General features: G+C 42.1%; 1 protein-coding gene across 6 annotated transcripts in view; it reads right to left on the reverse strand.

Annotated features, from left to right (window-relative positions):
* Positions 1-27,859, reverse strand: part of LOC123770518 (homer protein homolog 2) — a 292,519-nt gene continuing 264,660 nt past the window's right edge. For all 6 annotated transcript variants that reach the window (XM_069324488.1, XM_069324489.1, XM_069324487.1 and 3 more), the window contains one exon: positions 1-27,834. In XM_069324488.1, coding sequence (XP_069180589.1) covers positions 27,649-27,834 — 186 coding nt within the window. In that variant the 3' untranslated portion in view covers positions 1-27,648. The remainder of the gene's footprint in view (positions 27,835-27,859) is intronic.

Below are 27,859 nucleotides of genomic sequence, written 5' to 3' on the forward strand. Positions count from 1 at the left end.
TATTTAGATAAGATCTTATTTCCTTTTCCAGGGCTAACACTTTTTACAGCTTTGTACAGCAAACACATTTGACTGAGTTAGTGGGTGCAAGCTGAAGGCATTCGTCTTCAAATATAAGCTGGAGATGGAATAAATTATTTTGTAAGCAGCCTAATTGATAAATGTTTTTTATATATGAATCAAATAAATATGCCTTATTGAAAATGGTAACACTTATAATGCTTACAATCAATAAACCTTCTATCCTTAGACAGTTCTGTAACATAATTTTCTAAGCAAACATTTGGTACTGCATTCACATCCCTAAATACACTTTTATCTAATCTAATAGAATATACCTATTCTACACTAGCATTTTAAAAGTTTAAAATTAAACACTTGTCATTCCTATCTCTATCACAAAAGTAATAATACTATATTACAGTAAATGCAATACAATCAGAAAATTTTAAAGGTTGCAAGACTAACAATGCTGCAATGAACCTTGATACATCAAGGTGCCTACACCTCATGTGAAACACCACAATAGTGCTGTACTGAGCCTTGATACATCAAGGTGCCTACACCTCGTGTGAAACACCACAATAGTGCTGTACTGAGCCTTGATACATCAAGGTGCCTACACCTCATGTGAAACACCACAATAGTGCTGTAGTGAGCCTTGATACATCAAGGTGCCTACACCTCGTGTGAAACACCACAATAGTGCTGTACTGAGCCTTGATACATCAAGGAGCCTACACCTCGTGTGAAACACCACAATAGTGCTGTAGTGAGCCTTGATACATCAAGGAGCCTACACCTCGTGTGAAACACCACAATAGTGCTGTAGTGAGCCTTGATACATCAAGGAGCCTACACTTCGTGTGAAACAGCACAATAGTGCTGTACTGAGCCTTGATACATCAAGGAGCCTACACCTCATGTGAAACACCACAATAGTGCTGTACTGAGCCTTGATACATCAAGGAGCCTACACCTCGTGTGAAACACCACAATAGTGCTGTACTGAGCCTTGATACATCAAGGAGCCTACACCTCGTGTGAAACACCACAATAGTGCTGTACTGAGCCTTGATACATCAAGGTGCCTACACCTCGTGTGAAACTCCACAATAGTGCTGTACTGAGCCTTGATACATCAAGGAGCCTACACCTCGTGTGAAACACCACAATAGTGCTGTACTGAGCCTTGATACATCAAGGAGCCTACACCTCGTGTGAAACACCACAATAGTGCTGTACTGAGCCTTGATACATCAAGGAGCCTACACCTCGTGTGAAACACCACAATAGTGCTGTACTGAGCCTTGATACATCAAGGTGCCTACACCTCGTGTGAAACTCCACAATAGTGCTGTACTGAGCCTTGATACATCAAGGAGCCTACACCTCGTGTGAAACACCACAATAGTGCTGTACTGAGCCTTGATACATCAAGGTGCCTACACCTCGTGTGAAACAGCACAATAATGTCGCATCGAGCCTTGATGCATCAAGGAGCCTACATCTCCTGCAAAATGCCACAAAATATTTGTATTTCCAGAATAAATGCAGCACAATAAAGATTACAGAGACCAAATTCATGCTCTATTTTGTGGCATACTGCAACAGAGAATAGACAACACGTTATTAACCAAAAAAAACCACAAAGCAGCATGGCTATATAACACTATGTTACAGAATATTCAAGAGATACTAGATAGAATGGAAAACAAGTCGAGTACCAGTAAGATTGAGCAAGCCAGACAACTTGCAGCCAGCCACTCAGGAGCCCCAGGTGGTGAGTATACACTGAAACACCAGGTTCATGCCCACCTCCATAAATTGACATGTAATTTGCGACACTCAAATAAAAATGTGACCATGTAATAGGAAATTCGTAAGACGTATGCGCTACACTTCCGCAGACGTGTTAACGCTCACCAATCAAAGGGCTTCCTCAGTCTTCTAATTTCACATTTTAATTTGATAATGGAAGGTTGGTGACATAGCTGAGTACTATTAAGTATAAATATATTTATATATATATATATATATATATATATATATATATATATATATATATATATATATATATATATATATATATATATATATATATATATATACACATACATACATACACATACATACATACATATACATACATACATATATAATTTTTATAAAAAGATTATCATGAAGATTATGAATAACACCTTAAAAAACTAGTAGTGGAGACTTTATGTCTCATACAATAAATGCATTATTTATGACTGTCTTTTGTTGCCATCTAAGTGTCGTTTTGCTGTAATAAGCTTCATTTATTAAGAAAAACAAATTTGTCAAGGGTGAATAACAATAAATTTCCTATTGAAACTGTAAGTTATCTCACACCTGGAGTGGTGCAACACAGTCGCTCATACTGTAACACATGTGATAATGACAACAATGAGTATAGTCACCTTTGCAGCTTCCCAGCGCCATAGCTTCAGCACATGCTAATTTTATTGACTGAAAACTGTGTTTACTGTGGCTTTGCACTTCAAAGATGTTCAGCCAATTCGAGCTTCAGATATCTGTGTTGTTAATGGAGCTGTGGGATAAAGCCAATGTGAACTACCACTGAGAGGAAGAAACAATGCTGTGCACTAATGCATCAGTATGACTGTACACTCACTAACACCTACAAAGTCAATGAACACATGCACAATACCATTTGATGCTTCACCCCCCAAATATCCTGCACAAGTGCTTATACTGTTCAATGTAGCACATTCATAATTGCATTGCATACACCATTCAATGTAACACATTCATAGTTGCATTGCTTACACCATCCAATGTAACACATTCATAGCTGTAGTGTTTACACCATCCAATGTAACACATTCACAGCTGTAGTGTTTATACCATCCTATGTAACACATTCACAGCTGCAGTGCTTATACCGTCCTATGTAACACATTCATAGCTGCAGTGCTTATACCATCCTATGTAACACATTCACAGCTGCAGTGCTTATACCATCCTATGTAACACATTCACAGCTGCAGTGCTTATACCATCCTATGTAACACATTCACAGCTGCAGTGCTTATACCATCCTATGTAACACATTCACAGCTGCAGTGCTTATACCATCCTATGTAACACATTCACAGCTGCAGCATGGAGATATTCTCCTGTAGACTTTATAAAACATACTGAAGCAGATCAAAATGCAAGAACATTATTATCTTGAAAAGAATAGACTGAGACACACATATTAGCCAGTTTGTGCAATGCCATAAAACAAAGGACTTTGTGGATGACTTTTACTGTCGTAATTCACCGTTTCCGAAGACTATAAGAATTATCCCGAAAGCAACACACTTTGGTAAGCTTGCTGCACAATAAAGATTTTGCAACTATTATAAAGCATGCACAAGCCAAGGAGCTTACTATGGAATGCTAACAGCACAGCCTGTCCTCTTCCCTAAGATGTCACATTTTTAACAGGATCGACCATTCCATTAATAATGCAACGCATTAGTAAAAATTACAGCACTGTGATATTAACATTATCTATACATCGGCTTCGATAGGTTAAATGGGTCGCTAGGGTTCGTATATTTCTGGCTATGCAAAACAGTTGCATTTTTACGGAATGGCAAAATGAGAGACTGGACCGAACAGCAGCCAAATTCAAATTTGAAAGCTTATTCTACAAATTCTATAACATATGCAGAATGACTTTGACAATACTTAAGGTGAAAACTTTCTAAGCCTGAGCAAAAGCTAGTTTAATATTGGCAGCGGTTAAATTGACTGATGTAAGATTATGTAAGGACACGATAAAAAAGTTGAGTATTATATATATACAAATTTCTCAACAGATGTGGGGGCAAACACATGTTCACACATTATTAACAGTGACACACAACATTACAATGACGAGGATGAGGGAACATACAGCAGCGTGGGTCAGTCAAAAATAATGAAAACATACACTGACGTAAGGCAAGTTCCACATTCCATAACAATGGAATTTAACCTGGTTTATGGTGAAAATACTAACTATGAAGCTGACTTCAAAGCACCATTGAAAGTGCAACTCAACCATACATTCAGTGGGTTGATACTATCTTCTACTGATCCACTTTAACAAAACAGTTTATATACACAACTCCCAGAACACCCACTTGCCACTGTGCCTGAGATGTGATCTCTACAGATGTACAAACTTTTACCTCATTAACATTAAAGACTACAGTTAGTAATTAATAGTCTATACAGCAGCCTTAAATAAATATATATATATATATGATAATTTTTTAATTAGCAAGGCTATGTCCATTCATACTTAATGCTACTTTTGGCAGTTGATACGTACAATTGTGATGGACGCTGGGTAAGAGACAATGAGTACATTTGTTACATTTTGGCATTTTTACCAATCAACAGACATAACAATGTGTTCTCATACGCGAAGAACAACACACCTTGCTGTAAATCAAATACCACACACACTCACTTTGTCTCTTTATTCCTCCATTCTAGACTACCATACCTTGAGGTGGTTCTGAGGTTCAATGTCCTTGCAGCCCAGTCTCTGACTAGACCATAAAGTGTGTTTTAAGAATGAGCCTTCATTTAGTTTTCTCAACTGTGTACTATACTAATAAATTGCCTGTGGAGTGTTTTGTTTTACTGTAAAATCAAATTATTTTTCTTCAATATACTGTAGATCAAATTGGGCACAAAACCAATATTGATTAACACAAATTTCTGCTTTTTGGATTACCGATCATATACTGCTTGGTATCTAGTTGTCTGTCTGAAGTGTTTGTTGTGTGTATATCATTGTCTGCTCATCTCTCTTAATCATCAATTATTCCTATAGCATCTTGTGATGGAGCTTGGCCATCACAGATCAACCATCTGCTTATCTGCATTGCTCACTCTTCAAGCCTATAATGTACTTGGACCAGTCTCATACTCGCACCAGCCTCAGTTACAAGTCACACTTATAATATACTCTGACCCGTCTCATTCACATCATACCTATAATATACTCTGACCCGTCTCATTCACATCATACCTATAATATACTCTGAACTGTCTCATTCATGAGTCATACCTATAATATACTCTGACCCATCTCATTCACGAGTCTCACCAAAAATATTTATTGACAACTTTCGATCACCAGTCACAGAGCTGTATGTCCCATGAAATGGGTAAGAATTATGCCCCAATTCGAGGTAGACTATACATATTTACAGCTCAAGATCCCAACACCACCTCTGCAGCAATACAATGGTAACTCATCAGCATAATTGGTGAATTCATACTTAATGAGACCATATATAGCTAGAAAAATTATCGCTGGATTACACCCCCAGGCACAGTTATCTCTGGCTATTTATACACTAAGGGTTTAATTAGGACACGTGTGTAATGTCCACGGGACAAAATATCATCACAATAACACACACACACAAACTACAAAAATACAAAGGTAAATAGAAAGTCTTGACTAAATAATGTGTATCTTAAACATAGGTGATGGTGAAGGCTGAAACAATAATATCAATATCAGGTAGATTAGGAAAACTCACTGAATTGTACACATTCCAATGTGTACACACAAATTTTGATAATGGTCACATACATTTACACAATCACAGACATGCTCATATTTTGAATAAAGTAAAACTATTTGACCTAAACTGAAAAATACAGTTAACAAAAATCAAGTATTAAATCTAATGAAACACTTTTCTGGCTGTCCCTCAGTAGCTTCAGTTCTGGTGCTGCTAAGTCTTAGGAACTTGCACCGGATGCTCAGATACTTCCATACCCATGGAGCCAGGCTCAGAGTCTGGCTCTCTACCACTTGTGATGGAGCTTGGCCATCACAGATCAACCAAAAAAAAAAAAAAAAAAAGTTGAAAGGGAGCTTGGGGATCAGATAAAAAAAAAGTTGAGAGGGAGCTTGGGGATCAGAGATCAACCCCCCATAAAAAAAAATTGAGAAAGCCCAGCCAGAAAGGAATGTTGCAACAAAAACAAACAACTACTTGAAAGAAATTTGTAACTGTGAGGTGAAGGCAAATGATGATTGGTGCAGGGAAAATAGCCTAACTGGGCTGTGCCTAACCCTCAGCAGATGGTGTCCATCTACTAATGGTGCCAGGTCGGCCCCAGGTCACCAATGGTTTCTGCTACACTACTATCTCACGAGCTGCTAAACCAAACACCCTCCCGACACCCCTAGAGTAGGAAGGCAACAGATGGGGCTGGAGGGCTTCAAGGGGCCCACCAGAAAGGGTCTTTCATCACATTCAACACATAATTTTCTGAGAGGAATTCCTTGGAAGCTTCCCGAGCTTGGTTTTTCGCGGAAAAGAAACACAAGTAAAACAGTGAAAGTGGACGGAGCTTACCTGTGGAAGAAGATGGCAATATAGGAGGGGACCAAGATAGAATAACATCAGCTATGCACATGACTAACCATGCAGGAAGTCATGCCACCAATCCTCTGAGAGAGGCAGAACCCTGGGAAGGGAAGGTCTCCAGCCTGGCCAGCACCAATCCTCTGGGAGAGGTGGAGACATGGGAAGTGAAAGTATCCAGCCTGCCCAGCATAAAAAAGGGAAAGTGTAAAACAACCAACTCCACTCTATGCAAAAATGTCCCCAACATAAACCCCCCTCACAATCTGGAAACCATGACATGCAAGGACAGAAAGATACCATTCACAAGAAACTTCAACATGCCTTGAACATGAACTGCAATAAGGACTAAACCTGAGAAGCCAGAAGTAAGGATGTCCTGAAGAACCAACTTCATCAGGGAAATGTAATGAAAAAAACCAGCATTGAATGTAATGAAATGCCATTTTCTGGGCGTGCCCCAGAGGCTCCCTGAAGCTATTAAACTGACATGTGCCATAATAGTTTGGTGCCATCAGTCTCGGGAGCTCTAGTGCCTACCGAAGACCAGAGCCAGACCTTGGTCCCCTCAGAGAGGTGCAGGGAGCAATGGCCATTATGAGCATTCTACATTTAGAATGTCATGTCTGCCATCGACCAGGCAGAGGGCACCCAGAAAGATAGGCAAACCAATACAAACCTCCAACTGGTAAAGATTGCAACCTACGTCCGAACAGAACCAAAGAACTAACCCCCAAAACAAACAAGCAAATCATCCTCCAACTAGTGCGCCCACTTGTTAGCACCCCCCCCCCCCTGAAAATGGGGAAGAGGGGGGGGGCAGCATCCCACCATCTCAGTTTGTAGAATGATGAAAAACTGCTGACTGGAGTGAGGGAGGGTGTCAGGGGAGTGTCTGGGCCTCACCACGAAATTGCTTTTCATTACATTCAACGCTGGTTTTCTGGTGCGAGCCCTGTCGGCTTCCTGAAGCCTACTACCCACAGATAAGAAAAACTAGGGACATACCTGGGAGGTAGAAGCACCGCAGGTCTCAAGACGAAGATGAGACTCCAGACCATGACAGACCTCCCAAGGCCACACAAGGCCGGAGAGGGCAAGGAACATTCACAGGATATCTGGCGGCCAGGACCCTGTTCGAGATCCAAAACCCTGGGCCTGAATGTCAACCTAAGACATATCCCTAAAACAACAGCAAGAGCAGCATATTGCCTCATAGACATAGGCACGAGGGTAGACTGCAGACTGGCTAGATTTGATAGCCCTGCAGACAACCTGAGAGCTGTGAGCCTTGGAACAGGGAACCAGGGAAATTGGATCAACCCAGAGTGCGTCCACTGTTACAGAGGAAGTGGCCCGCAGGTAGCGATGTAAAGCCACCACCGGACACAAAACATGATGCACCCCCAGCGAACCAATCAGGCATCAACACCTCACAGACCCCTTCAGAGGACAGACATCTCATTCTTCACCATAAAAGATAGGAGAAGGTTGCAAACGAATAAAACGACCCCCAGGGCCAAAAGAGCTGAACCCCCAGCATCGGAGAAGAGCATGAAGCTCTCCAACCTGACTCCCTAGAGGTCAAAGCCAACAAAAACAAAACTTAAAAAAAAAAAAATCCCGAACCATAAGGGCCACAACAAACCTAGAAGAGGAAAGACAAGAGAGAACCCGGTCCAAAGACCAAGACGGCACAAGCGGTGTATGAGCAGGCCGGAGGTGGAAAATGTGTGGGAGAGCTTGCGGAACGGTGCAGAAGTGACATCCACCCCAAATGCAAGCTGAAGCGGCTCTGCCCATTTCGCACAAGAAGAAGCGACAGTACTAGGCATGAGATGCCGGTCCCAAAAAGAGCCAAGAAAGAAATGACAAGACAACTTGTATAAACACCGACAACACCCTCCTAAGAGAAAAAACTGGTGGAAAGACCGCCAGGAGATTTCATACTGTCACTGAGACGAAGACGGCAGGTAGGACACCATAAGAAAAACCATCCAATCACCATACAAGTGGCAATACACCCGTGCCAGAAAAACCAGATGCGAAGAGCGGAAGAGAAAGTCGAACTAGCAAGGTACCCCACTAGCTCGACCTGCTGACAGTTGGAGCCACGAAAAGACTCCCGGGTTCGGACACCGAGCAAGCAGCGCCAGAAATCAAGGCTGGGTTGGCCACATGGGGCCAGGAGAAGCACCCTTCCATGATAGGATTCAAGCTGAGCCAGAACCCAAAGCAACAACTGGTACAGAAACCCTCCATCTCGACCAGCACTGCTGGAAAGCGTCTACCATGAAGGCTTTGCAGTCGGGAAACAGTGCCATATATATTAGGAGGCGCCGAGACGACACCAACGCGAAAAAGTCCACCTTCGGGCGCCCATACATCCGACATCCCAAAGGCCAGCCTGTCTGCCAGGACGTTGGACACTCCTTGAAAATGAACGACACGGAGAGCTAAACCCAGAGAACTCGGCAGAAGAGCAACTCAAAGTGACCAGCCTCAAAATGCCACGGACCGCAGAGACCCCATACTGTTGAGACAACGAACCACGGGTGCAATCCTAATGGAGCCAGATCAGAGCCTCGAGGAAGCCGAATCCACCACAACGCCAGCCACACAGGTGCAAACTCTCGTACCGTACTGTGAGCCCAACGGAAGGACGGACCCCAACGACCTTGGCCGGCCTGGTGAGTGCTGGTCACAAAGACTAGCGACTATGTTGATACACGTATGGGTCGACCAAGCGCGTGGTTCCTGGTGGCACGGGTGACCCCGCCTCAGTTTCCCAGAGCCACCTGCTTAGTGACTATCTCACTTGTAGAATTTCATTGTTTTTGTGCTTTTTTGTTTTTTGAATATAAAAGTAATTATTATATATCATGCCATGGGTCCCAAGACAGTCAGTGGTAAGGTTCAACCTAAGAAATCACATGTGAGGATGACCATAGAGGAAAACAAGAGATCATTCATAAACATGAAGATGGTGTGCGGGTTGTTGATCTAGCTAGGCAGTACAACAAATCAATGTCAACGATATCCACCGTACTTGCTAAGAAAAAAGGACATCATAAGTGCTAAAGTGGCAAAAGGCGTCTCAATATTCATGAAACATAGAACACAAACACTTGAGGATGTTGAAAAGTTATTATTAATTTGGATACACAACAAGAAGATAGTGGGTGATAGGTTTTCAGAGGTCATCATTTGTGACAATGCAAGGCTACTGCATGACGATCTTATAAAGAAAACCCCTGGAACAAGTGATGCAGATGCGGAACAGTTTAAGGCGAGCAGAGGATTTTTTGGAAATTTAGAAAAAGAAGTGGCATTCACAGTGTTGTGAGAGTTGTGTGTTGTGAGTTGGTGAAGGAACACACAGAAGAACTGACCACCGTAGAAGTCTTAGCCCTTCACAAGTAGCGGCAACAAGAGACTGCCGAGGAATTTTTTTTTTCCGACTTACAAACCGTCTCTGGAAATGGATAAAATTTGTAAGTGGAGGTACCACTGTACCTGACGTGAGGGAGTGTAATTTATGCCGGAAAACATGGTATACCAAAGCAGAAGGGAAGGAAGAGACAAACCCCTCCCACTCACACTGCAACAACCCCAGCCCAGAAGGCACAAAGGCCCAAGCTTGGGCAACTAGCGGACTCCCCCCCCCCCTAGCCCCGGGAATCCCCGACACAGGCCCCAGGTCAGAACCCTTATCCCTGCCCACCACCCTTGAAGAAAAGGCAGAGTCCCAGGAAAATGCTTCATAGAAAGAAACTTGCTGGGCAGACTGTGAAGACTTGGAGGGGAATCGTGCTCAACCTCCATCCCGGAATCAAAAGGGGCAATCCCCGAAGCTACCCGAGCACCGAACCCGAAACCCTCAAACGGGTGAACCATACAAGTGAATCCCACAAGACTCAGGGTCGGAGGTATCACCGACCCAACAGGCAACATGACGGAGGCAAGACGGGTGATCATCACAGCGAGGCAGTGGCAGCAAACAACCTTCAGCATCGCACAAAGCAAGACAGGGCTCAAAGACACATCCAAGATATCCCTGAACTCAATGGGAATTTCCAGGGCCCATAGGGTATGTTAGCCCTATGGGAAGTCCAGGCACTGGGGCTAACTAAGCAGAAAACCCTGTCTCTTGCAGGCAAACTGACAACCGAAAGTCACTGTGAAACCTCGGGGCAACAGAGGAGGACCCCCAACACAACCTAGGTTGGCCTAATGGGAAGCTAGGCAGACCTCTTCTGCCAAAATTCAGCGAATATGCCCAAAACAAATAACAAAAAAGCCCCCGAAGATACACACAAACCAACCAGTCCCCAGGGAGAATCGTCAGCTGCCGCTGTATGCAGGCTGCGCCGGCCGTAGTGCGCCCCACCCAGCAAAAACTTCCTCCCTACCTGGGTGCAAGATGGGAAGCCCAAGACCCTTGACGAACTCTTCGGGTCCTTCTTGGGCCAAGCACAAAACAACACCAAGCAGTGAAGCCCTCAAATGGGAGCGAGACCTGAACGCCCCAGGGAAGAGAACCGTGACACGCAAGGAAAGTACAGTACTTACCTGGCACCTAGGAAAGGTAGCCCTAGGTGCATGCAGCCCAGTGTACCAGAGAACACCCAGCCACCATACCACCCAAAGCTGGTAAAGCCACAAACACAAAAGCCAGTCAATAAAAGGCCACAGGAGACTTGTTGACACCAGGCACATCAGTCAACGAACTAAGGTGGTGGGGTGACAGCTCGTCTGAGCAGGCTCCCCCTTTTCGGGAAGGAGGGGCACTAACGAGTGAGTGCACTAGTTGGAGGATGATATGCTTGTTTGTTGGATATTTGGAGGAGTTCTTTGGCTCTGTTCAGATGTAGGTTACAATTTTTACCAGTTTGGGGTTTGTATTGGTTCACCTATCTTTCTGGGTGCTCTGCCCGGTCGATGGCAGACATGACATAATCTAAATGTTGAATGCTTATAATGGCCATTGCTCCCTGCACCTCTCTGAGGGGACCAGGTTCTGGCTCTGGTCTCTGGTAGGCACTAGAACTCTCAAGACTGATGGCACCAAACTAATATGGCACATGTCAGTTTAATAGCTTCAGGGAGCCAATGGGGCTCCCCACAGAAAAACTCCCGTTGAGACAACAGAACACAGAGGCACAATTCAAATGGAGATGGCGAGCATAGCCTTACAAAAGATGGTTAAGCAAAAATACCATCTAGAATGCCTCAAGCTCCCACAGTGTAATGTTCGCCTGTCACAGGCAAGAAGCCCATCACCCTTGACTGATGTGGTGAGAGCTGGAAAACAAGCCACAGCCAAAGTCTAATGCACCCATTAATAGTTTAGGATACAGCTCAGGGTGACACAGATTGAGCCTCATAAACTCTTATGAGGGGTGGCAGACCAAAAAGCCACAGCCGGCCAATTGAGGAAGAACCATTTCCATGACTAGCAGACAAGCCAAATGACTCGATAGCTTACAACCCACATGTGAAGTATAAAGGGAATAATAAGCATGGCCTAATGTGAAAATAGCATTCCTGAGATAGGAAGCACAGTGTAGCTTCCAGAGATAGGAAGCACAATGTATCTTCTAGAGATAGGAAGCACAGTGTAGCTTCCAGAGATAGGAAGCACAATGTATCTTCTAGAGATAGGAAGCACAGTGTAGCTTCCAGAGATAGGAAGCACAATGTATCTTCTAGAGATAGGAAGCACAGTGTAGCTTCCAGAGATAGGAAGCACAATGTATCTTCTAGAGATAGGAAGCACAGTGTAGCTTCCAGAGATAGGAAGCACAATGTATCTTCTAGAGATAGGAAGCACAGTGTAGCTTCCAGAGATAGGAAGCACAATGTATCTTCTAGAGATAGGAAGCACAGTGTAGCTTCCAGAGAAAGGGAGCACAGTGTATCTTCCAGAGATAGGAAGCACAGTGTAGCTTCTAGAGATAGGAAGCACAGTGTAGCTTCCAGATAGGAAGCACAGTGTAGCTTCCAGATAGGAAGCACAGTGTAGCTTCCATATAGGAAGCACAGTGTAGCTTCCAGATACGAAGCACAGTGTAGCTTCCAGATAGGAAGCACAGTGTAGCTGCCAGAGAAAGGAAGCACAGTGTATCTTCCAGAGATAGGAAGCACAGTGTAGCTTCCAGATAGGAAGTACAGTGTAGCTTCCAGAGATAGGAAGTACAGTGTAGCTTCCAGAGATAGAAGCACAGTTTAGCTTACAAAGATAGGAAGTACAGTTTAGCTAAAAGTGAGTAGTACATGATGGGCCCAGTCAGAGAGGTGCATTCAGAACAGTGACCAATGGAATGAGTGAGGTAGTAGATTAGTCGAGACCCCTGTTGACCTGGGCTGCTACCTGGTAGTGATTAGGAGCATCACAGATAAGGAAGTTACTATTCAACAACAATCATTTGCCATGTTTACCTCAGGAATCACTAATTTGCTACAAGCAGTTGCTTGTTTTATTGCATTAATTCTCTTCTGTTTGTTTTTAACCAAATTTTGATTGATCTCTGATCATGATGCTGCCCTCAGTTGTGATAAGAGCCAGATTCTGCTCCTTGGTCCTGGTAGACCTGGGTGGGTCTTCGAGGCTGGGTATAGTCTCCTAAACCTCGGTACAACCAGCACTGAAGCTCTTGAGCTACCGAGGGAAATACACCAGAATTAAAGATAGAATACATGTATAATATTTCCAAAGAGTATTGCAATTACCTGTACTTGTGCTTTTCAGAGTGGAAAATGATTAAATTTATCTACAATAAAAGAGATAACTTGCTTAAGTTGGTTTGATATGACATGGATAATGGAATTCCACATGAAGCTTACATTTAATATGACAGACTTGGACCAGTATTTGGATACCAAGAAACCTACTTAACATCACAAATTTAAAAGATAAAATAATATATATACAGTACCAGACAGAAACACAATGACATTTGTACTCATAAAAATAAACATGTTAGTAATTTGAGTAACAATAACATAAAATATTCACTACCACATAAACCTACTTAGGTCCTTTATTCTTAAGTACAAACACAATATTAATGTAGACAATTAAATAAAAAATAGAAAATGATTGCTTAAAACAAATATATAAAATATAAATAAAAATGATTAACCTTACAAACTTAAGAGGTTTCCATTGGGCCTTGAGCAGCTTCTTCCGAGACACGCTAACAAGAGACACGATAGTCGAGAGGTGGGGGCAGAGCTGGGTGGTGTGGGGCGGGGCAGAGCTGGGTGGTGTGGGGCAGGGCAGAGCTGGGTGGTGTGGGGCAGGGCAGAGCTGGGTGGTGTGGGGCGGGGCAGAGCTGGGTGGTGTGGGGCGGGGCAGAGCTGGGTGGTGTGAGGCGGGGCAGAGCTGGGTGGTGTGGGGCAGGGCAGAGCTGGGTGGTGTGAGGCAGGGCAGAGCTGGGTGGTGTGGGGCAGGGCAGAGCTGGGTGGTGTGAGGCAGGGCAGAGCTGGGTGGTGTGGGGCGGGGCAGAGCTGGGTGGTGTGGGGCAGGGCAGAGCTGGGTGGTGTGGGGCAGGGCAGAGCTGGGTGGTGTGAGGCAGGGCAGAGCTGGGTGGTGTGGGGCAGGGCAGAGCTGGGTGGTGTGAGGCAGGGCAGAGCTGGGTGGTGTGGGGCGGGGCAGAGCTGGGTGGTGTGGGGCAGGGCAGAGCTGGGTGGTGTGGGGCAGGGCAGAGCTGGGTGGTGTGGGGCGGGGCAGAGCTGGGTGGTGTGGGGCGGGGCAGAGCTGGGTGGTGTGGGGCGGGGCAGAGCTGGGTGGTGTGGGGCAGGGCAGAGCTGGGTGGTGTGGGGCAGGGCAGAGCTGGGTGGTGTGGGGCAGGGCAGAGCTGGGTGGTGTGGGGCGGGGCAGAGCTGGGTGGTGTGGGGCGGGGCAGAGCTGGGTGGTGTGGGGCAGGGCAGAGCTGGGTGGTGTGGGGCGGGACAGAGCTGGGTGGTGTGGGGCGGGGCAGAGCTGGGTGGTGTGGGGCAGGGCAGAGCTGGGTGGTGTGGGGCAGGGCAGAGCTGGGTGGTGTGGGGCAGGGCAGAGCTGGGTGGTGTGGGGCAGGGCAGAGCTGGGTGGTGTGGGGCAGGGCAGGGCTGGGTGGTGTGGGGCAGGGCAGAGCTGGGTGGTGTGGGGTCAAGGAGAGCTGGGTGGTGTGGAGTGAAAATGGGTAGTGGGGGATTAGGGAGAGATGGGCAGTATGGTGATGGTTGGTGCTGTGGAGCAGAGATGGGTGGTGTGGGGCTGGGTAGTGTAGGGTGGAGTGGTGATGGGTGGTGTGGTGATGGGTGGTGTGGGGTGGAGCAAGACTGGGTAGTGGGACAGGGAGCTCATAGGAATCTGGATGACAAATACAAATAAATATCTTTCACTAATTAAATAAAAATGAAATAGATATTTCTTGCAACAGTGAAATCATATAAATATTTCAGAACAATATATGGTTTTAGAGGAAGACATTATATAGTTCAAGTATTAGAAACCTAACCATAACTTATGTTATTTGAATACATAATGCTATCAATAAGAGGCATATTAGGTTGTAAGCAATCTAACATAGCACAGAGTAGGAAATTTGTGATATTCAAACAAGAATAGCAGAGTGAGCAGCCAACGTGAGGCAAGACATAAAAGATGTCTACTTTTAAACGCACAAGAAACTGACGCATTATAGAAACCCGAGAAAGAGGCATACAGGACACTGATAACACGAGTAAACACATCCTGCATTAGTCACTCCAGTGTGCGTACAGATGCAAGCATCCTCTCCCCTACACGTCATCATCAAACTGTTGCAACTTCAATTGTATACATTATAAAATGTATATGTATGTATATGTATGTATATATATATATATGTATATATATATATATATATATATATATATATATATATATATATATATAATGTCAAAATGTATACATTAGATAACTGACAAAATGTATATATTATATACCTCAGAAAATGTGTGCATTATATACATGACAAAATGTATTCATTATATACACGATAAAATGTATATATTATACACATAATAAAATATATACATTATACTGTACACATAAAATGTATACATTAAACACATAAGATGTATACATTATATACATATGTGAGTGTTATATGTAGGCTTGATTAATACTTAGTGTATTAATGTATTGTTACCGAGACTGTGGCCTGGGCAGCCGTGGGTGTAGCTGCTGGTGCACTTGAAGACCTGTGTCAGAAACACACGCACGCAGGTGAGGTGAACAAATAGAGAAGGCTTTTTGCAGCACAACACAAGTCTTTCTTACTTGCTCACTGGACTTATTGTAATACTGATCACCAGATTCTGTCAACTGTGTGATGAAGGCTGCTGCTCATATTTATGTACAAGGCAGATGTTAACACTTTCCCGCTATGGGCGAGCGAGCACGCGCCTACCCCAAGGTGGGCCGGGCATTCCAAGGGAGTGCGTTGTAATATTGAAAAGTGTATACTCTTTTCAATTTTGTCACCTTAATCCTTGTCCTAGGTTTTTCATTTTGGTATCAATGTGTTCGCAATTGAATTCCCTACAGGAATATATGTATATAAAGTCCAAAAGAGTACCACCCGTAACAAACCGAGAAATTGGTCACGCATTACCTGTGAGCACACAAAGCAATACAATTTGTATGGCCTTTTTGCTTTGGTCACCTCAATTCTCGTCCTAGGTCTTTCATTTTGGTATCACTGTGTTCACAATAGAATTCCCTCCATGAGTATATTTATATAATGTCCAAAACTGTGGCGCGCTCCACCTGCAGCCAAGCCAAAAGCAGGCCATGTGTTACCCATGAGCGCACACCCATTGGCCCACCTGTTACATGCCCATATCCAGCTCACAAATGCCTCCTGGGTCACGCTGCCTCAGTGCACATGGGCCATCACAGAAAATGGGAAGATGTTGGTGCCAATTTTAAAACCTGTTCCCCAAAAATTTGATGAAAACATGAATTTTAGCAAATTTTTACATTTTTGATGCCATACTGCGTCATTCCCGCACATTCGTCTAATAAATTTTTGACGCCATACGGTGTCACGAAAGTGTTAAGCTTAACACGAAAGTGTTAAGAAGCAATCATCAGTCATGGTGATGGACACACTCATCAGTGCTCATGGTAACATTCATCATTCATGGTAATGACTACACTCATCAGTGTTCATTGTAACATTCATCATTCATAGATGAATATTCTCATCAGTGCTCATGGTAACATTCATCAGAATTTATGGCAAGATTCATCATTCATTTGAAGAAGACATTCAACTGTGGTAATGGCAAAGTTCATCATTCAAGGTGATGAACATGCTGATCAGTGCTAATGGAAACATTCATAATTCATGGTGATGGACACACTAGGTGGTGGAAACAGGAGGCTAGACACAGGATACAGAATGGGAAATGAAGTCCTTCACGAAACGGACAGAGAGAAAGATCTAGGAGTTGATATCACACCAAAGCTGTCTCCTGAAGCCCACATAAATAGAATAATATCTGCGGTGTATGCGAGGCTGGCTAACATCAGAACTGCTTTCAGGAACCTGTGTAAGGAATCATTCAAAACCTTGTACACAGCACATGTAAGACCAATCCTGGAGTATGCGGCCCCAACATGGAGCCCGTACCTTGTCAAGCAAAACACGAAGCTCGAAAAAGTTCAGAGGTATGCCACTACGTTAGTCCCAGAACTAAGAGGCATGAGTTACGAGGAAAGGCTGCGTGAAATGCACCTCACAACACTGGAAGACAGAGAAGTAAGGGGAGACATGATCACTACCTACAAAATTCTCAGAGGAATCGACAGGGTAGTCAAGGATAAACAGCTTAACACAGGTGGTACGAGACACAATGGGGTACAGGTGGAGACTGAGTACCCAAATGAGCCACAGGGACGCTAGAAAGAACTTTCAATGTCAAGAGTAATTAACAGGTGGAATGCATTAGGCAGTGATGTGGTGGAGGCTGACTCCATACACAGTTTATAATGTAGATATAATAGAGCCCAGTAGGCTCAGGAACCTGTACACCAATTGACCAAAGAGCCAAAGCTCAATCCCCACAAGCACAACTAAGTGAGTACAAGTAGGTGAATACATACTTACCAGTAGTGATAGCAGCATTCAAGGTGATGGACACTCATCAATGGTGATGGCAACATTCATGGTGATGGACACACTCATCAGTGGTGATGGACACACACATCAGTGGTGATGGATACACTCATCAGTGGTGATGGACACACTCATCAGTGGTGATGGACACACTCATCAGTGGTGATGACAACACTCATCAGTGGTGATGATAACACTCATCAGTGGTGATGACGACACTCATCAGTGGTGATAACACTCATCAGTGGTGATGACAACACTCATCAGTGGTGATGGACACACTCATCAGTGGTGATGGACATGCTCATCAGTGGTGATGGATACACTCATCAGTGGTGGACACACTCATTAGTGATGGCCACACTCATTAGTGATGGCCACACTCATCAGTGGTGATAACACTCATCAGTGGTGATGACAACACTCATCAGTGGTGATGGATACACTCATCAGTGGTGATGGACACACTCATTAGTGATGGCCACACTCATCAGTGGTGATGGACACACTCATTAGTGATGGCCACACTCATCAGTGGTGATGGACACACTCATTAGTGACGGCCACACTCATCAGTGATGATGGACACACTCATTAGTGATGGCCACACTCATCAGTGATGGACACACTCATCAGTGGTGATGGACACACTCATTAGTGATGGCCACACTCATCAGTGGTGGACACTCATCAGTGGTGATGGACACACTCATCAGTGGTGGACACACTCATCAGTGGTGATGGACACACTCATCAGTGGTGATGGACACACTCATCAGTGGTGATGGACACTCATCAGTGGTGATGGCAACATTCATGGTGATGGACACACTCATCAGTGGTGATGGACACACTCATCAGTAGTGATGGACACACTCATCAGTGGTGATGGACACACTCATCAGTGGTGATGGACACACTCATCAGTAGTGATGGACACACTCATCAGTGGTGATGGACACACTCATCAGTGGTGATGGACACACTCCTCAGTGGTGATGGACACACTCATCAGTGGTGGACACTCATTAGTGATGGCCACACTCATTAGTGATGGCCACACTCATCAGTGGTGATAACACTCATCAGTGGTGATGACAACACTCATCAGTGGTGATGGACACACTCATCAGTGGTGATGGACACACTCATTAGTGATGGCCACACTCATCAGTGGTGATGGACACACTCATTAGTGATGGCCACACTCATCAGTGGTGATGGACACACTCATTAGTGATGGCCACACTCATCAGTGATGGACACACTCATCAGTGGTGATGGACACACTCATTAGTGATGGCCACACTCATTAGTGATGGCCACACTCATCAGTGGTGATAACACTCATCAGTGGTGATGGACACACTCATCAGTGGTGATGGACACACTCATTAGTGATGGCCACACTCATCAGTGGTGGACACTCATCAGTGGTGATGGACACACTCATTAGTGATGGCCACACTCATCAGTGATGGATACACTCATCAGTGGTGGACACACTCATTAGTGATGGCCACACTCATTAGTGATGGCCACACTCATCAGTGGTGATAACACTCATCAGTGGTGATGACAACACTCATCAGTGGTGATGGACACACTCATCAGTGGTGATGGACACACTCATTAGTGATGGCCACACTCATCAGTGGTGGACACTCATCAGTGGTGATGGACACACTCATTAGTGATGGCCACACTCATCAGTGGTGATGGACACACTCATTAGTGATGGCCACACTCATCAGTGGTGATGGACGCACTCATCAGTGGTGGACACACTCATCAGTGGTGGACACACTCATCAGTGGTGATGGACACACTCATCAGTGGTGGACACACTCATCAGTGGTGATGGACACACTCATCAGTGGTGATGGACACACTCATCAGTAGTGATGGACACACTCATCAGTGGTGATGGACACACTCATCAGTGGTGATGGACACACTCCTCAGTGGTGGACACACTCATCAGTGGTGATGGACACACTCCTCAGTGGTGATGGACACACTCATCAGTGGTGATGGACACACTCATCAGTGGTGATGGACACACTCATCAGTGGTGATGGCAACATTCATGGTGATGGACACACTCATCAGTGGTGATGGCAACATTCATGGTGATGGACACACTCATCAGTGGTGATGGCAACATTCATGGTGATGGACACACTCATGGTGATGGCAACATTCATGGTGATGGACACACTCATCAGTGGTGATGGACACTCATCAGTGGTGATGGCAACATTCATGGTGATGGACACACTCATCAGTGGTGATGGACACACTCATCAGTGGTGATGGACACACTCATCAGTGGTGATGGACACACTCATCAGTGGTGATGGACACACTCATCAGTGGTGATGGACACACTCATCAGTGATGGACACTCATCAGTGGTGATGGCAACATTCATGGTGATGGACACACTCATCAGTGGTGATGGACACACTCATCAGTGGTGATGGACACACTCATCAGTGGTGATGGACACTCATCAGTGGTGATGGACACACTCATCAGTGGTGATGGACACTCATCAGTGGTGATGGACACACTCATCAGTAGTGATGGACACACTCATCAGTGGTGATTGACACTCATCAGTGGTGATGGCAACATTCATGGTGATGGACACACTCATCAGTGGTGATAGACACACTCATCAGTGGTGATGGCAACATTCATGGTGATGGACACACTCATCAGTGGTGATGGACACTCATCAGTGGTGATGGCAACATTCATGGTGATGGACACACTCATCAGTGGTGATGGACACTCATCAGTGGTGATGGCAACATTCACCACTGATCATACAACACACGAGAACTGAGAGTAGTGTTTAATACTGCATTACTGTACTAATTTCTCACAATAAAAAGGTGGAATTTCCGTAACGTTTGTTTCACATATTTTAGCCATGGAATGGGAACCCATCAATTGACTCCTTTTGTATTGTCTTAATATACTTTCATTAATCAAATGATAATGACGTTTATTTATTTCCTTCTCAACAAAAAGAGTAAATAGCAACACTGCCGTCACTCCCAATGTGTACCATTATTACAGTCCACTTACAGAATACACAAACATTGGAATGAAATATCTCCGTGTAATAACTCTAAATTATATCCACTCCATGATGTAAGCACCTATAAGTCTTCAATATTTAACAAAAAAAAATTGATGTACTTACTTTGCACAGATGTTGCAAGGCAACATCATATAACAAAGTAAATTAAAAATGATATATCCTATACAGACTTTGATTTATGTCCTTTATTACTGTATTAAAGAATTGGGTTGATAGAACAATCAGGATCTTCAATGAAGACCATCTCACCACTTGTGCAGCTCTGTATATAGCCAACGAAATAACGAGAATGTGATATTTCCGAGAGAAAATACTAAAGCCACCTGATGGGATTGATCCTGCATCCGATAGCTCCACAGGCACACCCACTACTGATTGGACTAATGGTTCAGTCAGTGCTGCGTGTGCCTCAAGAGTTCACTCCACAGGCACACTCACTACTGATTGGACTAATGGTTCAGTCAGTACTGTGTGTGCCTCAAGAGTTCACTCCACAGGCACACTCACTACTGACTGGACTAATGGTTCAGTCAGTACTGTGTGTGCCTCAAGAGTTCACTCCACAGGCACACTCACTACTGATTGGACTAATGGTTCAGTCAGTACTGTGTGTGCCTCAAGAGTTCACTCCACAGGCACACTCACTACTGATTGGACTAATGGTTTAGTCAGTACTGCGTGTGCCTCAAGAGTTTAGGGATGTGGGAATCCACTGTATGGCTTTAGTGTTTTATCAAACTGTCCATTTCTAATACAAAATGTATTTTAACTCAATACTCTTGATAAATGGTTTAATTAATACTGCTGGTGATTGTAAAAAGATAAGCCTTACTCTTAATAAAGTGTGGTCTAAATATCACAAATGAACAGTGGGATCCCCCAACCTAAACATACATATTTAGACAAGTGTAGATATTCTGTAATGATGCACACTGTTGCAGTGAGAATGTTAGTACTTTCTCGGTAAATATATAAAGATATATAACGCTGTCGTGGGATGACCAATGTAAAACTATGTTCAGACTTTACAAATTCTGTAATGATGTGCACTGCTGTAAAAATTCCAGTAATTTCTCAAGAAATATGTAAGGCCATTTAATGCTACATTACAAAATGGCATTGGAGCAGATGCCTATCCTTCAATGATGGTTCAATACAATACTTGATAATAACCACATTATGGAATACTTGGGTTATTATTCAGAATACTTCTCATCTGTGTTTACAAGAGAGTGCGATAAAGAAGATATGTTGCCTCGTGCGCAAGGAAGCTATAGATTATGATTCATCTGAGATATATAGAGAGAGAGAAGACTGGAAAAGCCATCACCAGATTCTACTAGTAACAAGTCATATCCGGCAAGATGACCAATATTTTTATTGCAGAGAATAAGTCCCAATAATGCGATGGAAAATTAATAATCCAACTCACACATATGAAAGAAATGAGTGATGACATTTTGGTCTAACTTGGACCCCTTACCAAGTGGTATCTTACTAAGGGTTCACAATGGACTCAAACATCATTACTTTCTTTTGATGTGTGAATTGGGTTATTAATATTCTTATTGGATAAAAGACCCACAATTATGTACGGTACATTATTTATGTATTTTATGTAAAAATTTGAACTACACCAAGTCTTTTGCACTCTCCTGAGTGTATTATCAAGGTCTGATCTGAGTGTATGGTTTGCACAAGACTTACATTGCAACGACTGATTAGTTGTTACATCACAATGACTGATTAGTTGCTACATCACAATGACTGATTAGTTGTTACATCACAATGACTGATTAGTTGCTACATCACAATGACTGATTAGTTGTTACATCACAATGACTGATTAGTTGCTACATCACAATGACTGATTAGTTGTTACATCACAATGACTGATTAGTTGCTACATCACAATGACTGATTAGTTGTTACATCACAATGACTGATTAGTTGCTACATCACAACGACTAATTAGTTGTTATATCACGACTAATCAGTCTTTGAGATGTAAGTCTTGTCCAAACCCTATACTCAGACCTTTATAATGCACTCAGGAGAGTGCAGCAGACTTGGTGTAGTTCAAATCTTTATATAAAATACATAAGTGTGCATTTTTTATCCTGTTATTAAGGTTGTGATAAGATATTACCATTATTTAATTAATAATATTCCTATTGATATTTAATTACTATACCTCTATATATTTACATTTTAATGTTCACCATCATTACCAACTCTTTGTGTCTAGGTCTTTATGATAATATTTATTTTTAGTACTGTAATTACCAACAAAATCCATTTATTTAAAACAGTATCTTACTGTTCTTTAAAAATACCTGTATTTAGTATAATGAAATACAATCCCCTCATAAAGGATAGCATGCAATTATATTCACCATATTCACAGTTCACCAAGGAAGGGGCTCACTATTCTACACCACGTACTCTATAACTACGGCACTAATAATACTGTGTGAATTTTGACAAATATATTCCATTTCACTTATCGCCTAGCTACAGTACAAGTACTCTAGCTACAGTACAAGTACTCTAGCTACAGTACAAGTACTCTAGCTACAGTACAAGTACTCTAGCTACAGTACAAGTACTCTAGCTACAGTACAAGTACTCTAGCTACAGTACAAGTACTCTAGCTACAGTACAAGTACTCTAGCTTCAGTACAAGTACTCTAGCTACAGTACAAGTACTCTAGCTACAGTACAAGTACTCTAGCTACAGTACAAGTACTCTAGCTACAGTACAAGTACTCTAGCTACAGTACAAGTACTCTCTTATACCAACTTCTTACCAAACATTAAAGTAAAAAACAAAAAATAATCCATACGCTTGAGAAGAAACTTACCAGTAAACTTCTAAATGCCCTAATAAAAAAAAAATTATACTTTACAATGACAAATATATTGTTTCCACAAACTATAATATTAGCTATCTTTACTATAAAAGTTGTGTGTCTACTATCAAACTCATAACCCCAGTAAACATGTCACAAGAGGTATTTTATTTCTGTGTATTTCAGTTAAGTGTTTATATATAATTACATATTTGTAGTTTCATGACTAGTTGTACGCTTGTGGCACCTCATCTTCCTTGTAAAATTTTATTTTGATGTAATTTTTTGAACATTTTGAGTGGTTTCACACACACATGACTGCCTCTTGGAATACATTTTGTGTGTGTGTGTGTGTGTGTGTGTGTGTGTGTGTGTGTGTGTGTGTGTGTGTGTGTGTGTGTATATGCCTACATGTACAGTATCTATGGAAAGCGAGACCTAGTTCTTGAGCACTGCCTCTTGGTTATTGTGCCTGGCATACAGTATATATATACAGTGATATTAGGGTGCACTAACGCACTTACTCTTGAAGCTGGGTGAATTAGTGTAAATGCGCACATGTATACCAGTTTCATTTATATGCAGGTGCATGTCTTTTTGTCTTATTGTCATTAAAAAGGTCAATTATTACAAAAGTCTTATTTTCATTACAAAAGTCCTATCAACATCATTACAAAAGCCCTATCATAGCTACAAAAGTGAAGTCTGTTACAAAAATATCTCTGCAACAGCATTCCTATCGACACTTCAAAACACTCCTACTGCCACTATGAAAGTTCTCGGCTACAAAGACCTCACCTCCATTACAAAAGTATTATTCCCACCTCAAATTTTTGTATCTGCAGCTACATGACAAAAATGTATATTGAGTTCAATATCTGCTGTAAAGGTCCTATCTTACCTATGATTGTCCTATGTCCTTTACAGAAGTGCTATGTCCATTTACAATTTTCTATCTCCATTACAAAATCATTACTGTACAAAAGTATTGTCTCTACTTAAAAATTCCTGACACTGGCATCAGGTATTATTAAGATACTATATAAAAATGGCCCCCATGCATTAGTGAAGATTATGACACTGTATGTGCCATCCAGTGCCACATCGCCACCATGCTGCATAACCCAAAACATAACACAAAATTTGATTAAATTCTAATGGAAAAATTATACCAAATTTAAAGCTATTTGGTTTCAGAACTTAAACAAAAAAAAAAATTGGCACCTACCCGTAAATAGTTGATATATGTAGTGTACTGATACTAAAGATGCCATGTTATGTCTGGTAACTACCAAGTAATACACTACATTACAAGATACTAATGTCAATTGTTTATCAAATCTAAAGCAATATTAATCATTAAGAAATTAACAAATTTGTCAAAATAATCTAACTATTCGGTACTTTACAGTGACCGATATCAGTCTGATAAATGGCAACGCTGCTGCAAAAGATCATTAAATCAGGAACGCACATTATATGAATCTTAAGGCAAGTAAGCACCAAACTTAAAGTAATTTAACAAATGAACTATTGAGTTACTTACCAACTCCTCCCCCTCCCCCCCCTTTCCCTAAATATAATGCATAACTACTTCCCAAAACTGCCATCATTGCAGTCAAATTACAAATAACCTAACCTACACGTATGAAATGATATGACAGTGACAATGTTTTGGTCTGATCTGGACCCTTAGCAAGTCCAGGTCACTATCCAGGTCACAACTTGATAAGGGTGCAGCGTGGACCAAAATTTTGTCATTTTCATTTAACTTCATACCTGTGGGCTGGACCATTTTTTAGCCACGTTATTGTGACTTATTTTCTGCAGTGAAATTACGTTTAAGTACCACAGGTATACAAGTAGCAAACTTGAGTGGAATATTCAATTAGCACATTTATACCTACGTCCAACTAGAATGTCTAGTATCTTGCACCATATAGCATGACCACCATCCAGTCTCTACAGCTTCCAATCTCAAAGTTTACTTTTTAAGATAAATTCTCATAATCTCAGATTTGCTTTACTCTTGGCCTGAGAAATTAAGAAATCATTGTCAACTGATACTGTTTGGCACACAAATATCTTGTAAAAGTGTTGAACAATATTTCCATGTAGTATTATTATATAAAATATTCACAATATTGAGGAGGCAGGACTCTAGAGCATGATCTCGCTCCCCATATACACAAGTAGGTTAGAATGTGTATTCACACACACATACACATGTATATACACACCCTCACCCTACACATAACTATATACACACAATTGAGGTGAGAAGATGGTGGATGCCAAAATCATCAAAGCATCATCTGACAAAGATTATTGGAAAGCCGGGACACCACGAGCATCACTCTCATCCTGTAACTACATTTAGGTAATTACACTAGTCTAATGAGGTATACTTAAACATGTAAGGGAAAGAAATTGTAAACATTGAAGTAACTTGAGAAGTAAATAAGATATCACTAAGATATAAAAAAATAATGAAGCAATAGAAGATAAAATATCTCCTATTCCTGAAGGAATGTGCTGAAGAGCTCTCCTAACCACTGATAATGTAAAGTGACAAATATGGCATTGTGCCTATATTCAAGGACAAAAGGTTCAATCCTTTAAATTACACAACTATTTCACTTTCAAAATACTAGAAAATGCCAATAAAGAAAAATTGAGTGAAACATTCAGAATGCAAGAACTATTTAATAATCAAGAAAATTAGCTTTAAGTTATCATGTATTGAATATCAACTCCGTTGAGCTTCTATGTACCTCATATATGGGTAGTTGCCATCACCCCGTCTCCTTCCATATAATCGTACTGACTTGGTGTTTGCTCCTGATAATAACCTTACCTTGCCCCCCTCCTCACCCCTTCTAGTAATTCCTGCAGGTATTAACCAATATTATGTAACAATATACCCTAACTACAGCTCTTAATTAAATTTGAAATAATCTATAAAAAATACTACTTCAAAATTAATGATCCAAATGTAAAGTAATTTTGTCATAGTTTTGATAATGCATAAATATACTATTTCCATATAAAGTAAGTAATTAAATAATGTATAAATTAATAAAATACAACTAAACAAGATTACTATTGCTCCATATGTACATCATCAAGAATATGACAAAATGCTACCTTTTGATGAGCCAAGTCTTATGACGGATAATATCAATAAAACAAGCTGGGGACAATGAGGAAATACCACGAAAGCCTAATAGTGAACAGGCTAAAGTATGACCTTATAATAAAATTAAGAGTATGCATATGCACTCCAGTGCTTTCTGGTAGATAAGATAGAAAATATTATGCACACCCACTCAAACATCTTATAATGACCATGAATGAAAATACAGTAGTATGCATATATGCCGTCATCAAACTACCAGAGCAGCGGTAGAATGCCAACGATGGTGAACATTAAAATCGTAAATAAAGTGCCAGTGTATAATTTCCAAATACAATAACAACCGTGGCCAACTGGATTCCACTAATGACAAAAGGAATAAGGAAGATTAAGCTTTTCGTGTGCCTATGTTGGTCATTTTGCTACATACATTAATTTTGCAGAGCACATAAATGAGGAAATGAGGTAAACTTTTAGAAAAAGAGCTTAAATAAAATTTGTATCAGTTACAGTTTTTATAAATCACAGAGCTACAAACCCTATAGTAAGTGCAACATATGAATTAGCTGCCAAGAAGATTAAGATAAAGAAAATAAGCTGCATTATTAAAAACAATAAATGAATTGGTAATCCTGATGAAATTTGAATACAAAAGGAAAATATTAATCAAACAGTTCCTAGAGCCTCACAGTAACTTGTCTTCTTTCAAGACTTGACAAAAAAGACAAGATAAAAGAAGCTGGGCTAGCGGTGTGAGGAATGACAGAGTATTATTTACAAAAAATGCAAAAAATAATACATTGGGATTATAGAAGGGGAAGTAAAAAGTGTAGCGTGATTCCAGGTCAGAAGCGGCCATAGTTCCCCGCGCTCACTAGACATGCCAGACAGCCTGAAGGCGAATCGTCTTTCTCTGGCCAGCACTGGAGCGTTGCTGCGGGTGGGGTGGCAGCCCCCGACCCGACCCGCCTCAGGTAGTAAGTAGGTGATTCAATTCGTGGTGAAGAGCCAGAAGGTCTTTAATACGTTCACCTAATTGCATGTTGACGCTCTCAACCACACCTCTTTGAGAATCTTGTGTTGACATAGCTACATCTAGTTGAGATTGAGCACGTGCAGTCTCCATGCGTAACTGCTCATTTTCTTCAGAAAGACGCTGCAAAGATAATACAATTTTTATT

This window comes from Procambarus clarkii, chromosome 14, assembly GCF_040958095.1.
Source record: "Procambarus clarkii isolate CNS0578487 chromosome 14, FALCON_Pclarkii_2.0, whole genome shotgun sequence".
NCBI classification, from domain to species: Eukaryota; Metazoa; Arthropoda; class Malacostraca; order Decapoda; family Cambaridae; genus Procambarus; species Procambarus clarkii.